Raw genomic sequence first — 17,921 nt, forward strand, 5'->3', positions numbered from 1 at the left:
ATCAGATTATAAAATGTGACATTCTAAATATAGAAACTACCATCTATATATCTATATCTATATATATATATATCTATATATATATATATATATATATATATATACAGCAACAGAAGAATGCAGCAGCACACTGCCAGCACAAGGATATAGGTGCAACATGAATATGCAGTTAAAACATGGAGAGCTATACAGCTATATGTAAATGTGAAACTATGAAATAGTGAGGCACTTAGCTCGCAAATTTGTCTCCGCCAGCGGTCAAATAGCTTGGACCGTCCCACCGCGATAAGGTAGCCTCCTGGGACGGACCCTACTCTGTGAATATGCCTCTGTGTGAACAGTTCAGTAAGCATGGCAGGATCTGGAACATCCAAGCCACCTTATATACACACCTGATAGAGGTGGGTGGGGTGCAAGGCCAACATGGAGGTAGCCACTCCCCCGTATGTGCAATACAGACAAAGAATAAGTCAGCCAGCACTTTATTCTTTGTCTATATATATATATATATATATATATACAGTCATGGCCGTAAATGTTGGCACCCCTGAAATTTTTCAAAAAAAGGAAGTATTTTTCACAGAAAAGGATTACAGTAACACGTTTTGCTATACACATGTATATTCCCTTTGTGTGTATTGGAACTAAACCAAAAAAGGAGGAAAAAAGCTAATTGGACATAATGTCACACCAAACTCCAAAAATAGGCTGGACAAAATTATTGGCACCCTTAACTTAATATTTGGTTGCTTCCTATAATCATCAATAAGCTTCTTACGCCTGTCAGCCAGAATGTTGGACCACTTTTTTTTTTGCAAACTGCTCCAGGTCTCTCTTATTTTTTTCCCTTTTCCCAACAGCAATTTTAAGATCTCTGCACAGGTGTTCAATGTGATTTAGATCTGGACTCATTGCTGGCCACTTCAGAACTCTCCAGCGCTTTATTGCTATCCATTTCTGGGTGCTTTTTGACGTATGTTTGGGGTCATTGTCCTGCTGGAAGACCCAAGATCTCGGATGCAAACCCAGCTTTCTGACATTGGGCTGTACAGTGCGACCCAAAATCCGTTGGTAATCCTCAGATTTCATGATGTCTTGCACACATTCAAGGCACCCAGTGCCAGAGGCAGCAAAACAACCCCAAAACATAATTGAAAGTGAACTTCTCTCCTTTTTTATGCTTTCAGGTGTGATTTTTATATTGCCCACACCTGTTACTTGCCCCAGGTGAGTTTAAAGGATCATCACATGCTTAAAACAATCTTATTTTTCAACAATTTTGAAAGAGTGCCAATCAATTTTTCCTCCTTTTTTGGTTTAATTCCAATGCACACAAAGGGAATAAACATGTGTATAGCAAAGCATGTGTTACTGCAATCCTTTTCTGTGAGAAATACTTCATTTTTCTTGAAAAATTTCTGGAATACCAACATTTACGCCCATGACTGTAAAGGGTATTCCCATCTCCACATTTATTACTTGTTAATATTGCCTTGTAAATGCATATTAAGATAATACTGTAGACCTAGAGGATACTTTGTGGACTGATTTCTAAAGATTTTGCAATTTCTCCAGGACAGAGAATACACCTATGATCGCCGGACTTGGGAAGGTAAGGCTGAAACTCCTTATACTGAATGGATATCATCTACTATGTTTTATTACAAGTGTTCTACAATTTGAGTGTACAGCGCTGTGGAATCTGCGTGCGCTTTATAAATAAATAATAATAATTATTATTATATAAAACCATGATGGGCAATAAGTGTTTGATTGGTGGAAGTTCTACTCCCTTGACCTCTAACAATCAGAACAAAGGGTCATAGGACTCTATAGCCATGACCTCTGACAATCAGAACAATGGGTCATAGGACTCTATGGCCATGACCTCTAACAATCAGAACAAAGGGTCATAGGACTCTATAGCCATGACCTCTGACAATCAGAACACAGGGTCATAGGACTCTATAGCCATGACCTGTGACAATCAGAACAAAGGGTCATAGGACTCTATAGCCATGACCTGTGACAATCAGAACAAAGGGCCATAGGACTCTATGGCCATGACCTCTGACAATCAGAACAAAGGGTCATAGGACTCTATAGCCATGACCTCTGACAATCAGAACAAAGGGTCATAGGACTCTATAGCCATGACCTCTGACAATTAGAACAAAGGGTCATAGGACTCTATAGCCATGACCTCTGACAATCAGAACAAAGGGTCATAGGACTCTATAGCCATGACCTCTGACAATCAGAACAAAGGGTCATAGGACTCTATAGCCATGACCTCTGACAATTAGAACAAAGGGTCATAGGACTCTATAGCCATGACCTCTGACAATTAGAACAAAGGGGCACAGGACTCTATAGCCATGACCTCTGACAATCAGAACAAAGGGTCATAGGACTCTATAGCCATGACCTCTGACAATCAGAACAAAGGGTCATAGGACTCTATAGCCATGACCTCTGACAATCAGAACAAAGGGCCATAGGACTCTATAGCCATGACCTCTGACAATCAGAACAAAGGGTCATAGGACTCTATAGCCATGACCTCTGACAATTAGAACAAAGGGGCACAGGACTCTATAGCCATGACCTCTGACAATCAGAACAAAGGGTCATAGGACTCTATAGCCATGACCTCTGACAATCAGAACAATGGGTCATAGGACTCTATAGCCATGACCTCTGACAATGAGAACAAAGGGTCATAGGACTCTATAGCCATGACCTCTGACAATCAGAACAAAGGGTCATAGGACTCTATAGCCATGACCTCTGACAATCAGAACAAAGGGTCATAGGACTCTATAGCCATGACCTCTGACAATCAGAACAAAGGGTCATAGGACTCTATAGCCATGACCTCTGACAATTAGAACAAAGGGGCACAGGACTCTATAGCCATGACCTCTGACAATCAGAACAAAGGGTCATAGGACTCTATAGCCATGACCTCTGACAATCAGAACAATGGGTCATAGGACTCTATAGCCATGACCTCTGACAATTAGAACAAAGGGTCATAGGACTCTATAGCCATGACCTCTGACAATCAGAACAAAGGGTCATAGGACTCTATAGCCATGACCTCTGACAATCAGAACAAAGGGTCATAGGACTCTATAGCCATGACCTCTGACAATCAGAACAAAGGGTCATAGGACTCTATAGCCATGACCTCTGACAATCAGAACAAAGGGCCATAGGACTCTATAGCCATGACCTCTGACAATCAGAACAAAGGGTCATAGGACTCTATAGCCATGACCTCTGACAATTTGAACAAAGGGGCATAGGACTCTATAGCCATGACCTCTGACAATCAGAACAAAGGGTCATAGGACTCTATAGCCATGACCTCTGACAATCAGAACAATGGGTCATAGGACTCTATAGCCATGACGTCTGACAATCAGAATACAGGGTCATAGGACTCTATAGCCATGACCTCTGACAATTAGAACAAAGGGGCATAGGACTCTATAGCCATGACGTCTGACAATCAGAATACAGGGTCATAGGACTCTATAGCCATGACCTCTGACAATCAGAACAAAGGGTCATAGGACTCTATAGCCATGACCTCTGACAATCAGAACAAAGGGTCATAGGACTCTATAGCCATGACCTCTAACAATCAGAACAAGGGGTCATAGGACTCTATAGCCATGACCTCTGACAATCAGAACAAATGGTCATAGGACTCTATAGCCATGACCTCTGACAATCAGAACAAAGGGTCATAGGACTCTATAGCCATGACCTCTAACAATCAGAACAAGGGGTCATAGGACTCTATAGCCATGACCTCTGACAATCAGAACAAGGGGTCATAGGACTCTATAGCCATGACCTCTGACAATCAGAACAATCTTTATCCTTGGACAATGGCTTACTCATATATGCAGACTTATTAAGAGTCATAGTTGGCCATACACATAAGTTATCTGTGAGCTGATCGGTCATTGTGGCTACCTGCTCATGAACATGCATGCTCTGATCAGTCACACATACATGATTATTTTAGTGGGGAGAGGTAGAAAATCTGTTGCTAAATGCCTCTGACAGCATTGGCTTATGCCCTGGCACAACAATGCATCAGGCATGTTGAGCTCCAGCCATTTCCTTTTTTTCCAAGGTCCTCTGTGTGAGACAGTTAGGAGGACTCCATACACCAGTGTTTCCCAACCAGGGTGCCTCCAGCTGTTGCAAAACTACAACTCCCAGCATGCTGGGAGTTGTAGTTTTGCAACAGCTTGAGGTACCCTGATTGGGAAACACTGACATACACATTAGATTGTCAGCGACTTTAATGTTTATGGGTAGTAAAATGCAGTGTATGGTGAGACTGAAATAGATATGCACAAATCCCTGTAGTCACTGTGTAGGATCCACTTTTTGTACCTTCTTTCATCAACATTGATTTCTGTGTGTTTTCTATGAGTTTAGGCAGTGAATTGTTCTTCTTGCAGGCTGCTGAGCTAGTGAGCCTACATTGTACTGTTTATGAGAATCACATGAGGAGTGTTCGGGACTATATGGAGGAAAGGTTGCAGGTGAGCAGGTTTTCGGCTATTGTTACCTCAGTTATAGTTTTGTCAGGTGATTGTACAGTTCAGAGATTATTATTTTTTTTTTTGATCCTCTTTGCTAATTCAAGGAATAAATAATTATTTGGTGTTCATGGAAGGCTTTTTGTACTTCCCACAGAGACATATTATGTAAAATGTAGATTTTAAAGGGTACCTTTCATCAAAAAAACTTTTGCTATATTATAGATTAATGTATGTTGAATAACTTTCCAATTGCATGTTATAAAAAAAATATGCTTCTTTCTATTTAATTTTCCATTTTGAAAAAATGACCACTAGGGGTCTCCCTACCAGTCCTGGCCGCAAGTCCTTTTTTTTTTTTTTTTTATAGATTTCAGACTCATGCTGGAGTCCTAAATCTCAGACTGACAAGCTCAGCACTGCTTCCTGCCTGTCAATCAGACAGGCAGGAGCCAGCACTGTTCTCATAGCACAGCAGGGCATACTCCTGACTCTGCCTTACTGCAGGCCCTCATTCACTTTACTATCTGAGCTCCGATCTTTCTTCTCTCTGCCCATGTAGTTGTTAACAGAGAGGAGAAGATTCAGAGCTGCCGGCTGCTGTGTTCATAGCCTCTATGATGGGCCATGTCCCCTTCCTCCCTCACACTAGGACAGCTGAATGAGCAGCCAAGAAGACAATAAATCAGGTAGAAAGAGAGGGTTTTGGATGAAAAGAAACACAGGGATAGTGTCAGTGAGAGTCAGGGACAGATGGGGAGGGGGGGGGGGATTAGGGAGAGTTTAAATCATGATAGGTACTGTTTAAATAATTTCTTCTCCATTCATTCAGTAATGTTTTTGGTTCACATGTCTGAAGAGAAGATAAACTTGCAACAGAAGAATACATGTAGTTTTGATAATAATCATTTAGTAGCTCTGTAACTGGCAATGACTCCTGTACTGTACATACATTTAGTGATCCAAGACTGGGGAATATGACCTTTTGATATGTTACTGTATTTTAGGCTGTATTTGGCAAAAAGATCCAGTTTAACTCTCACTTTTCTGGCTCTGAACGTCTTCCAAACACCTGTAATGTGTCATTGCTTAGACCTGCAGTCCTTGGTGAGCAATTTCTGTTTTTTTTTTTTTAAGTCTTTTCCTATTGATGTTCTGTTTTTAAACCCCTTCTCACACCTATTTTCAATAGTATGTCAAAGTTCAGGTAGGTAAGGCACCTTGAATTACTATTTGTTTTCGGTTTCCCGACCATCATCAGTAGCCACAAACAGGCTGGAGATGGCTGAGAAGTCATCATTTTAGTAGATGGGGAAAAAAACCCTTTCAAGAAACACAGTGGCAGAGAATAGTGTGGAGGCTCTTGTGTATTCCTGATTTATTTTATCTACCATTTGTTGGTTTTCTGCCATCTTGATTCCTTCTTCTCTGATACAGCATTGATAATGCAGCCTAAATTTTCCATGATGCCTCTGGTTTTGCAGAGTCAGGGGGTAGAGTCTCATCATTATACTTGCTATAGGGGCCTGTTTACATCATATTTTATCCTGTTATAACCTCCAGTTTTTTTTCTTTCATTTATGAAATTACTTAGAAAAACGGTACATTTTATGCAGGATGCCAATTCTGTTGCCATTGACTTCTGTTTGACAAGTGTCTGATCGCGAGGGTTCCAGCTCTCACCATGCACTAAGTGGGCACCTCTCCATGCACGGAGCTGTGTCGACCATAGCACAAAGCGGTAGTCAACATGCCAGCTCCATGAATCTCTATTGTAGAGCCGCAGATACAGCGCACAAGTATTTCCGGCAAGCCCAAAGAAATGCATGGAGGGGCATGTTGGCCGCCGCTTAGTGCGGTGGTCGACACAGCTCTATGCTGGGGCGCAGGGCAGGAGATTGCATGGTGTCCCATCGCTCGAACCCCCCACGATGAGGTGCTTATCCTCTCTGCTGTGGATAGGGGATACGTTTTTAAGTACAGGAGTACCCCTTTAACAGTTTGTTTGTGCATAAGCACAATATACTGACCTAAAAAGTCTACTAGGACACTGAAAATAAAAACTGTGTGCAAAGGTAAAATGGGTGAACTGCCAAGCAGAAGTCTCAAATATGCTTTTATGTAAATTTTACATTAACCTTTTGTTCTTTGTTGCAGGTCGTGAGTGGCTTTCACACTGTGAGTATCTTTTGGCAAGTGTTGGAGCAGCATGTCACTCAGACAGAGGGGACAGGTACATTATATCATTTATCAAACATGTAGAATAGTAACACTCACCACTATCTCCTGTGCAAGCACGATCTTCAATAAAGCGAAAGGGAACCTTATATTGAAAATATGATTAAAACTTAACTTTTAATAGTAGCTAATAAAATAACCAAAAAAGCAAACAAAACATCTAGTGCACAAAATATTTACGGACCGCCACCATTAATAAGAGATATCGCTAGTAGAAGCTCAAATATCTGCTATTGGGCAGTCCTTGAAAAATTAAGGAGTACTGTAGTCGTAGGGCTACTGTGTATAAATAGTCACTAGATCACTTCTGCTGATCTTCCTTAAACGAAGGTGCATGTTACCATAATTCATATGCATAAGGTGCGTATTCCAGCAATTATAATAGTTGTCATAGTGCAGTAGTGACTCTGCTAGTCAGTAATCCCAGTAGTACAAGGCCTTGATAGCAGCATACATAGGCAGCAATAGATAGCACATATTTTAGCAGCATACCATCATTGCACTCCGTTCTGCAGCAATTAGTATTGCACTTTCCAGCATAGCAGCAGAAATCCTGATAGCAGCGTAAACAAGCAGCAATAGATAGCACATATCTTAGCAGCATACCGTCATTGTACTCAATTCTGCAACAGTAGGTATTGCACTTTCCAACATAGCAGCAGAGATATACAGCAGCAGAATATAGAGTTGGCACCAAAGCGAAATTAATATCATTGCACTTAGCGCTTCAGTTCTGCAGCAGTTATATATTGCACTTAATTCAGTAGCTGCAGATAACTTGCAGTAAGCAGCAGTACAAGCAATTGGTTCCAACATACATCCATAGTCATTGCACTTAGCCCTATGTGCTGCAGCTGTCCTTCATCTAGTCCGATAACAAATGCATTAATAAAGCAGCATAGTTACATATCTTAACATGTCCAGAGCAGGGGTCCCCTGCTCTGGACATGTTAAGATATGTAACTATGCTGCTTTATTAATGCATTTGTTATCGGACTAGATGAAGGACAGCTGCAGCACATAGGGCTAAGTGCAATGACTATGGATGTATGTTGGAACCAATTGCTTGTACTGCTGCTTACTGCAAGTTATCTGCAGCTACTGAATTAAGTGCAATATATAACTGCTGCAGAAATGAAAGGCTAAGTGCAATGAGATTAATTTCGCTTTGGTGCCAACTCTATATTCTGCTGCTGTATATCTCTGCTGCTATGTTGGAAAGTGCAATACCTACTGTTGCAGAATTGAGTACAATGACGGTATGCTGCTAAGATATGTGCTATCTATTGCTGCTTGTTTACGCTGCTATCAGGATTTCTGCTGCTATGCTGGAAAGTGCAATACTAATTGCTGCAGAACGGAGTGCAATGATGGTATGCTGCTAAAATATGTGCTATCTATTGCTGCCTATGTATGCTGCTATCAAGGCCTTGTACTACTGGGATTACTGACTAGCAGAGTCACTACTGCACTATGACAACTATTATAATTGCTGGAATACGCACCTTATGCATATGAATTATGGTAACATGCACCTTCGTTTAAGGAAGATCAGCAGAAGTGATCTAGTGACTATTTATACACAGTAGCCCTACGACTACAGTACTCCTTAATTTTTCAAGGACTGCCCAATAGCAGATATTTGAGCTTCTACTAGCGATATCTCTTATTAATGGTGGCGGTCCGTAAATATTTTGTGCACTAGATGTTTTGTTTGTTTTTTTGGTTATTTTATTAGCTACTATTAAAAGTGAAGTTTTAATCATATTTTCAATATAAGGTTCCCTTTCTCTTTATTGATACAATATTTGGGAGACCTAAACCTCTAGCTAGAAGCTATATAAAGTATACTCTTCAAGCACGATCTTCTTTATTAAAGTGTACCTGTCGTCAACAAAAACTTTTTATATAATGTAGATAGTACCATTATATGTATATTTGTAATATACAGTGGTTAAAAAATGTGTATATTTTTGTACCTGTAGCTATAGCGTGTGTGTCTCTATGAGGAGTCCAAATACAGGAAGTGAGGAAAGACAAGCATGGCTCTGTGCAGTAAGAAAAAGCAGTACAGTGTGCACTTAGGCTCTATGACATGCTCCTCGCTCATATATCAGCATAATTGACAAACCAGAGCCCTACTTGTCCTGCCCTCACTTCCTGTATTTGGACTCCTCATAGAGACATACATTCAATAGCTGCAGGGACAGCATTTTTTCACCCAAAAATATACAAAATTTGTAATCAATGTATATTATAAATATAATGGTATTATCTACATTATATAAAACGTTTTTGTTGACGAGAGGTACACTATAAATGTAAAATGTAAAAGGTACACTTTAAATACACGGAAAGCATGTATAGCAGGCACGAACGCCCGTAACACTATAAGAATCAGTGTACTGTTCTGAGAAAAAAAGAAAACTAAAAGTAAATATACAAAAAGTTCACAAAAAATTTTACATAAAGTTCAAAAAGTAATTCAAACACAATGTTACACAAAATAATATCAACTCAAGGGTGTTCAAACACAATACTAAATCAATAAATTAATAAATAAATTATAATACATCAGTAAAACAAGTCTGATACAAACTAACAAACCAGAAAAAGTACTCATTGGTCAACACATCCAAAAGAACCACTATAAATATGGAGGTGCACACTGCTTTGGCTGCAATACCTGTTCAAAAATTACAGCAGTACTCTTTAAAGGGGTACTCCGTTGGAAAACAGTTTTCTTCTGATCAACTGGCTCCAGAAAGTTAAACAGATTTGTAAATTACTTCTATAAAAAAAAATCTTATCCTTCCAGTACTTATCAGCTGCTGTATACTACAGAGGAAGTTGAGTTATTTTCTGTCTGACCACAGTGGTCTCTGCTGGCACCTCTGTCTGTGTCAGGAACTGTCTAGAGCAGGAAAGGTTTGTTATGGGGATTTGCCCCTGCCCTAGACAGTTCTTGACATGGACAGAGGTGTCAGCATAGAGCACTGTGGTCAGACTTGAAAGAACTACAGTGGGTCAAAAAAGTATTTAGTCAGCCACCAATTGTGCAAGTTCTCCCACTTAAAAAGTTGAGAGAGGCCTGTAATTTTTATCATAGATATACCTCTACTATGAGAGACATAATGAGAAAAAAATCCATACAATCACATTGTCTGATTTTTAAAGAATTTATTTGCAAATTATGGTGGAAAATAAGTATTTGGTCAATAGTTACATAGTTAGTACGGTCGAAAAAAGACATATGTCCATCAAGTTCAACCAGGGAATTAAGGGGTAGGGGTGTGGCGCGATATTGGGGAAGGGATGAGATTTTATATTTCTTCATAAGCATTAATCTTATTTTGTTCCAGGAATGTATCTAATCCTGTTTTAAAGCTGTTAATTGTTCCTACTGTGACCAGTTCCTGAGGTAGACTGTTCCATAAGTTCACAGTTCTCATGGTAAAGAAGGCGTGTCGCCCCTTGAGACTAAACTTTTTCTTCTCCAGACGGAGGGAGTGCCCCCTCGTCCTTTGGGGGGGTTTAACCTGGAACAGTTTTTCTCCATATTTTTTGTATGGGCCATTAATATACTTATATACGTTTATCATATCCCCCCTTAAACGTCTCTTCTCAAGACTAAACAATTGTAACTCCTTTAATCGCTCCTCATAGCTAAGATGTTCCATTCCCCATATTAGTTTAGTCGCGCGTCTCAATACTTTGTTATAAACCCTTTGTTGGCAATGACAGAGGTCAAACGTTTTCTGCAAGTCTTCACAAGGTTTTCACACACTGTTGCTGGTATTTTGGCCTATTCCCATGCAGATCTCCTCTAGAGCAGTGATGTTTTGGGGCTGTCGCTGGGCAACACAGACTTTCAACTCCCTCCAAAGGTTTTCCATGGGGTTGAGATCTGAAGAGTGGCTAGGCCACTCCAGGACCTTGAAATGCTTCTTACGAAGCCACTCCTTCATTGCCCGGGTGGTGTGTTTGGGGTCATTGTCATGCTGAAAGACCCAGCCACATTTCATCTTCAATGCCCTTGCTGATGGAAGGAGGTTTTCACTCAAAATCTCACGAAACATGGCCCCATTCATTCTTTCCTTTACATGGATTAGCCGTCCTGATCCCTTTGCAGAAAAACAGCCCAAAGCATGATGTTTCCACCCCCATGCTTCAAAGTAGGTATGTTGTTCTTTGGATGCAACTCAGTATTCTTTCTCCTCCAAACACGACGACATGAGTTTATACCAAAAAGTTCTACTTTGGTTTCATCGAACCATATAACAGTCTCCCAATCCTCTTCTGGATCATCCAAATGCTCTCTAGCAAACTTCAGATGGGCCCGGACATGTACTGGCTTAAGCTGGGGGACACATCTGGCACTGCATGATTTGAGTCCCTGGTGGCGTAATGTGTTACTGATGGTAGCCTTTGTTACATTGGTCCCAGCTCTCTGCAGGTCATTCACTAGGTCCCCCCGTGTGATTATGACATTTTTGCTCACCGTTCTTGTGATCATTTTGACACCACCGTTCTTGTGATCTTGTGTGGAGCCCCAGATTGGGGGAGATTATCAGTGGTCTTGTATGTCTTCCATTTTCTAATAATTGCTCCCACAGTTGATTTCTTCACACCAAGCTGCTGGCCTATTGCAGATTCAGTCTTCCCACTGGGAATTTTGTTTCTGGTGTCCTTCGACAGCTCTTTGGTCTTGGCCATAGTGGAGTTTGGAGTTGTGACTGTTTGAGGTTGTGGACAGGTGTCCAGAAGTTACAGGTCTATGAGAGCCAGAAATCTTGCTTGTTTGTAAGTGACCAAATACTTATTTCCCACCATAATTTGCTAATAAATTCTTTAAAAATCAGACAATGGGATTTTATAGATTTTTTTTTTCTCATTATGTCTCTCATAGTTGAGGTATACCTAGGATGAAAATTACAGGCCACTCTCATCTTTTTAAGTGGGAGAACTTGCACAATTGGAGGCTGACTAAAAACTTTTTTGCCCCACTGTATACAACATCCTCTGGAGCATACAGCAGTTAAGTACTGGAAGGATTAAGATTTTTTAATAAAAGTAATTTACAAATCTGTTTAACTTTCTGGGGCCAGTTGATTTAAATAATTATTTTCCTCTGAAGTAGCCCTTTATCCCCTTAATGACAATTGACGTAAATGTACGTCATGGTGAGTGGTACTTAGCGCACCATGACGTACATTTACGCTCTTTCATGACCGCGAGCACTGGACTGGTGCTCGCAGCATGCACGGCAGGTCCAGGCTGCTATGAGCAGCCAGGGACCCTCTGGTAATGGCGGACATCAGAGATCGCACTGATGTCCTCCATTAACCCCTCTGATGCCGTGATCAATACAGATCACGGCATCTGCAGCAGTGCGGTACTTTAAATGGATGATCAGATCGCTCGCAGCTCTGCCGCGGGGATCCCATCATCTACCATGGTGGACGGAGGTCCTCTTACCTGCCTCAGGCTGTCTCCATGGGTCTTCTCCTCTGGTTTGAGATCGAGCAGACCAGAGCAGAAGATCGCTTATAACACTGATCAGTGTTATGCCCTATGCATAGCACTGAACAGTATTAGCAATCAAAGGATTGCTATAAATAGTCCCCTATGGGGACATAAAAAGTGTATGAAAAAAAAAAAAGTGAAGAAATAAAAAAGTGAAAAATCCTGTCACCCAATTAAAAAGTTTTGTCCCCTTTTCCCCGTACGGTGAACGTCGTATACGTAAAAAAAAAAAAAAAAGTCCCAAATTTCTGCTTTATTAAAAAAAAATGTTTACAAAATTTATAAGGTAAATATAAGCTAAAGTGATACCGATAAAAACTACAGATCACGGCACAAAAAATTAGCCCTCATACCGCCCCGTATACGGAAAAATTTGAAAGTTATAGGTGGTCTGAATAGGGCAATTTTAAACATAAATTTGCTAAAATAGTTAGCGATTTTTTTTTAAGTGGTACAATTATAAAAAAAAAGCATATAAGATGGGTGTTATTTTAATCATATTGACCCACAGAATAAAGTGTACAGCACAAAAACAAAACCTTCCAAAATTTGTTAAATTGCGGTTCTCTTCAGTTTCCACACATAAATAGTATTTTTTGGTTGCGCCCTACATTTTATGGTTAAATGAGTGATGTCATTACAAAGTAAAATTGGTGATGCAAAAAACAATCCCTCACATGGGTCTGTGGATGAAAATATAAAAGACTTATCATTTTTAGAAGGTAAGGAGACAAAAACGAAAATGCAAAAATAAAATTGGCCTGGTCCTTAAGGCCAAAATGGGCTTGGTTCTTAAGGGGTTAAGTACTAAGATATACAGTATATATAGGTTTTTAAATTGCAATATTGCTTTCGACAAATGAAGGCTCTTAGCATACCGTCTCATCAAATAGTGTATACCATCCCACCATGGTAAGATGACCTCGTTGGGATTGACCTCACACTATAGATATGCTTCTCTTGTGCTATGGCAATCGTGCTGGTACCATTTTAGATGTAGGTTTTTGATCACTTAAATAAAAAAAATCAGCTATTCTTTTTTGCTTTGTTTTTTTTGTTTAGTTTTGTTTTTTTTCTTTTGGAAATTGGGTGATCGTACAAATTGGACAGGATATGTGTGTGTAACATAAAATGTTTCTCCCACAGCCCCTCTCATGTGCTGCTGAGTAGCGGTGTGTCCCCTGATGCTGCTCGTGGTGCAGTTCGCTTGAGTGTGGGCCGAGACACGTCTAGAGAAGATGTGGATTTGATTGTTAAAGATCTTGAACAAGCTGCAAGGAGGCTGGAAAATAAGGACATTAAAAAGAAAGAAATGATAAACTGATAAATATTTCTGTTTAACAAAAGAAAACTTGTGTGTGCACATGACCAAACAGAATATAGCAGAGACTATAAAAGCAATGTAAGGACTACCTTAAGGGGTATTCCCACCCCCTTAATTCACAAATCGAAGCATAAATCATCTATTAGGGCTTAAGAATCTGTCCTGTTCACTAAGCTATTTGCTCTGTGAAATACTAAAATATCTGCGGTGCAGCTGCTGTGAAAACACATTCCAGGCTTTCCTTCTTCTGTAAGCTTGCTACCAATGTCACTTAAAGGAAAACAGTCATCCTGTTCACCCATACTAAACCCAATACACCGGGTTATAGTGTGGGTGAACAGGAGACCGTTGCGGGGTCAGAAGTTTTGTTCACACTGAGTTTTACTCCTTAGACCTGCTGCTCTCACAAGCGGCTCGCTTCACTCCCTGGCTGGCTGCTCTGTTTAACTTATTCACTGTACAGTGGTCCCTCAACATACGATGGTAATCCGTTCCAAACGGACCATCGTTTGTTGAAAACATCGTATGTTGAGGGATCAGTGCAACGTAAAGTATAGGACAGTGGTCTACAACCTGCGGACCTCCAGATGTTGCAAAACTACAAAACCCAGCATGCCCGGACAGCCGTTTGCTGTCCGGGCATGCTGGGTGTTGTAGTTTTGCAACATCTGGAGGTCCGCAGGTTGTAGACCACTGTTAGAGAAAGTTGTACTCACCTGTCCCCACCGCTCCGGACCATTACCGCTCGTCACCGCTGCCCGAGATGTCGCCGTCCATCGATGTCGCCGCGTCCCCGAGGTGTCCCCGGCAACCGCGCTCTCCGTCACCGCCATCACGTCGCTACGCATGCTGCTCCTATTGGATGACGAGACGGCGTGCACAGCGACATGATGAAGACGATGGAGAGCGCCGACGATGCAGGGGATCCCGAAGAGGACTCGCCGGAGCCCCGAGGACAGGTAAGTGATCGTCAGCGGACCACACGGGGCACCGTAAACGGCTATCCGGCGGCAGCTGAAGCAGTCAGCGCTGCCGGATAGCCGTTTATGCGATGGCCCCAACATAAAAAAACATCTTATGTTGATGCTGCCTTCAACATGTGATGGCCTCTGAGAGGCCATCGCATGTTGAAATTATGGTATGTCTGGGCCATCGTAGGTCGAGGGGGTCACTGTATTAGAATTTATGGGAATGAGTCTGGTTTGAGTGACAGCTGGGGAGTGAGGCATGCACTGCCGTGCACTTCACCTGGTTGTAACTCGTGATCACAGCAGGACTGAGACCCTGACCTATCTAGACTTTTTTAATTAAATGTGCAGAAATTTTTAACCACTTAACGGCCAAGCCATTTTTGGCCTTAATGACCAAGCCAGATTTTGGAAATCTGATATGTGTAACTAAATCAGGGTATAACTCTATTAAGGTTTCCAAATTCCATGTCATTTTGAAATAATTTTTTTTGTGACATACTGTATTTTATTTAAGTGTTAAAAGATATATATATATATATATATCAACCTGTTTACTTTATTTTGGCAGCACTTTTTTAAAAAATAAAATAATTTTTGAATCATTTCGAAAAACTTAAACACCTTTTTAACCATTTTTGTCATTTCAAAGTCAGATTTTGTATTGCGCTGATAAAATGTCCAAACATACTCCAGAATGTATTACCCAATTATTCCTGTGATCAGAAACATCCCCATCCTAATTTGTTTAAAACTTTCTCGGGCCCCATTGCACACTTGCAAAGGTATTGTGGTTTGCCTTTCAGAATTAATATTATGGATATATATATATATATATATATATATATAGTTTTCTACAACATCTGTTTATAAATTTACATTCAAAATGGAAGAAAAAAAAATGTTAAATTGTGTAAGGCTATGTTGACACCTCAGAATCTCGTAGAATTCAACGGGATTCTGCTGTTCTGTGCACAATGGCAGAATTACTGTGCCAGATGTTTCTGGCAGGGAAATTCCATTTTCTGTGTCCGCACAAAGAATGAACATGTTCCTCCTTAGTGCAGAGTCCGCCCGGAATGCATAGCCGTCTATAAGACAGCACACTTCTATGCAGTCCTAGCACCATCATATTATGCCGGCGCCCCGCAGTGTCCGGACGGAGATTTTCCATGCAGACATTCCGTCATGTGAACATAGCCTAAGTGTTTTTTCTGTTTTATTAATATGCACATTATTTTATTTTTTTAATGTTATACAGAATAGAAATGATGTTCTGTGCTTAAAAGGGAGGCATGTCTCTGTAAATGCATTTGCCTGTACATATGACTATGCCTTGCTACCCTGTTTCCCCGAAAATAAGACAGTGTCTTATATTATTGTTTGCTTCCAAAGATGTGCTAGGTCTTATTTTCAGGGGATGCCCTATTTCTCATTTTTCAGTAAGTGATCCCCCACCCCTGTGCCAGTGGACAGTGGATTATGTATTCTCGACCCCCCCCCCCCAGACACCCCTGTATGTCTGTGCCACTTTTATCCTCACATTGGCTGCGGAAATTCAAATTCCGGTGTCCACAGAAAGAATAGACTTGTCTGTTCTTTCTGCAGACTCCGCACAGAAATGCATTGACGGAACATTTCTGAGTGGTCCTAGCACCAGCATGTTCTGCCGGCTCTCCGCTGTTGGGTATAGCTGCAGAGATTTTCCATGTGAACATAGCCTTAGGTGCACAGAGCAATCAATCAACAAAACCATTTATATCACTAGTAAAGTATCACTAGTCCTCCAAAAATGTCAGTATTTCTAGTGTATGTCAGGTATAAGAAGTCTAAATAAACAAAAGTGTATCAATAAGGAACAGCTTGATTATCAGAAATCCTCAAAATAAAAAAATATGCCTTCCTGTTCTGTAGAGATTATCACATTCAGCCTTACAGTGAAAAGTGACACCCGCTTGTGGATAAAATAGGATCGGATCATTTGCAAATGGTGATGGTCACACCTCAAATCCCCCCCCTGTACAGATCACAGAGCATGCCTAGAAAACTCTTACAGAAGTGAATAGGGTCCCCTTTAGTCTGTTGTTTCTTATGTGTGGCATATTTAAATATGTTGTGCAGATAGTTTAGGCAATATGGCAACTCCCATAATAATGTTACATTTTTAATTAGGAAATAAAAGAAATTTAAAAAAAATGCAGAGAAGATGGAAAGTTGCAGTGCAGTGAGGAGGAGTACAGCCGTATTTCCTTCCATTCTCAACTACAACTAGACTGGAGTTAGTTTCTGAAATGTAAATGCATATTTTTTATATGGGATATATATGTATATAAAGGGAGACTGATAGATAGATAGATAGATGAATGTCATCCATCCAGGGGCGGATCCAGAGTCTAGTCTCGGGAGGGGCACTATCAGAGTATCGTGCAGTGGTCGAAACGCCCCCTCCCATAGACTTGCATTGAGGGGGCGTGGCGTGACATCAGCCTTTCCCAAAAAAAACACACCTAACATACAGAAGGGCCACCACACTCAAAAGCAAATTAGCTCCTAGTCGACTCAAGAGCCTACAACCAGCCACAAGAGTCATAGAAAAAAGACCTGGTACCTTCAAATGCGGGAGCCATTCCTGTAAGTGCTGCCTGAATATTCAGCATGGGACGAAAACATTCAAAAGTAACACCACAGGGGAACCTTCAAAATAAAAAAACAAAATAGACTGTTCTACAACACATGTCATCTACCCATTGGAATGGTAATGCAAGTTACAATATGTCGGACGGATCAAACAACAACTGAGATCAAGAATGAACAAACATCCGTCCAACTTCCAAAAGGGCTTTATGTTCCACAGCATCAGCATTTCACAACAATAACTTTTCTGCATACAAAATCACAGCCATAGAAAGCATCCCGGTTGAAACACACAACAGATTTGAAAAAATACAACACAGGGAGTCATATTGGATCTACAAACTGAATACGATGTCACCTGCAGGCCTCAATGAATGTATGGACGTAGTCCGGTGATGCACCACCGTCCAACATTTTCTTCCATTTTCATCTACCGTTTATACATGTGTACAGTGGGGATCAAAAGTTTGGGCACCCCAGGTAAAAATTTGTATTAATGTGCATAAAGAAGCCAAGGAAAGATGGGAAAATCTCCAAAAGGCATCAAATTACAGATTAGACATTCTTATAATATGTCAACAAAAGTTAGATTTTATTTCCATCATTTACACTTTCAAAATAAGAGAAAACAAAAAAATGGCGTCTGCAAAAGTTTGGGCACCC

The 17,921-nt window shown here is 40.6% G+C and overlaps 1 protein-coding gene across 7 annotated transcripts in view; it reads left to right on the forward strand.

Moving 5' to 3' along the window:
* Positions 1–17,921, forward strand: part of SCLY (selenocysteine lyase) — a 63,611-nt gene that overhangs the window by 26,600 nt on the left and 19,090 nt on the right. For 4 of the 7 annotated variants that reach the window (XM_056564643.1, XM_056564646.1, XM_056564647.1 and 1 more), the window contains exons 9-13: positions 1,576–1,612; positions 4,488–4,571; positions 5,576–5,675; positions 6,726–6,801; positions 13,479–14,276. In XM_056564643.1, the coding sequence (XP_056420618.1) occupies positions 1,576–1,612; positions 4,488–4,571; positions 5,576–5,675; positions 6,726–6,801; positions 13,479–13,656 (475 nt within the window). In that variant the 3' untranslated portion in view covers positions 13,657–14,276. Of the gene's footprint in view, positions 1–1,575; positions 1,613–4,487; positions 4,572–5,575; positions 5,676–6,725; positions 6,802–13,478; positions 14,277–14,330; positions 15,384–17,921 lie in introns of those variants that run through there. The other 3 variants (XM_056564649.1, XM_056564648.1, XR_008891044.1) reach the window with 2 other exon arrangements.

The sequence above is a fragment of the Hyla sarda genome, chromosome 3 (genome assembly GCF_029499605.1).
Source record: "Hyla sarda isolate aHylSar1 chromosome 3, aHylSar1.hap1, whole genome shotgun sequence".
Taxonomy (NCBI): Eukaryota; Metazoa; Chordata; class Amphibia; order Anura; family Hylidae; genus Hyla; species Hyla sarda.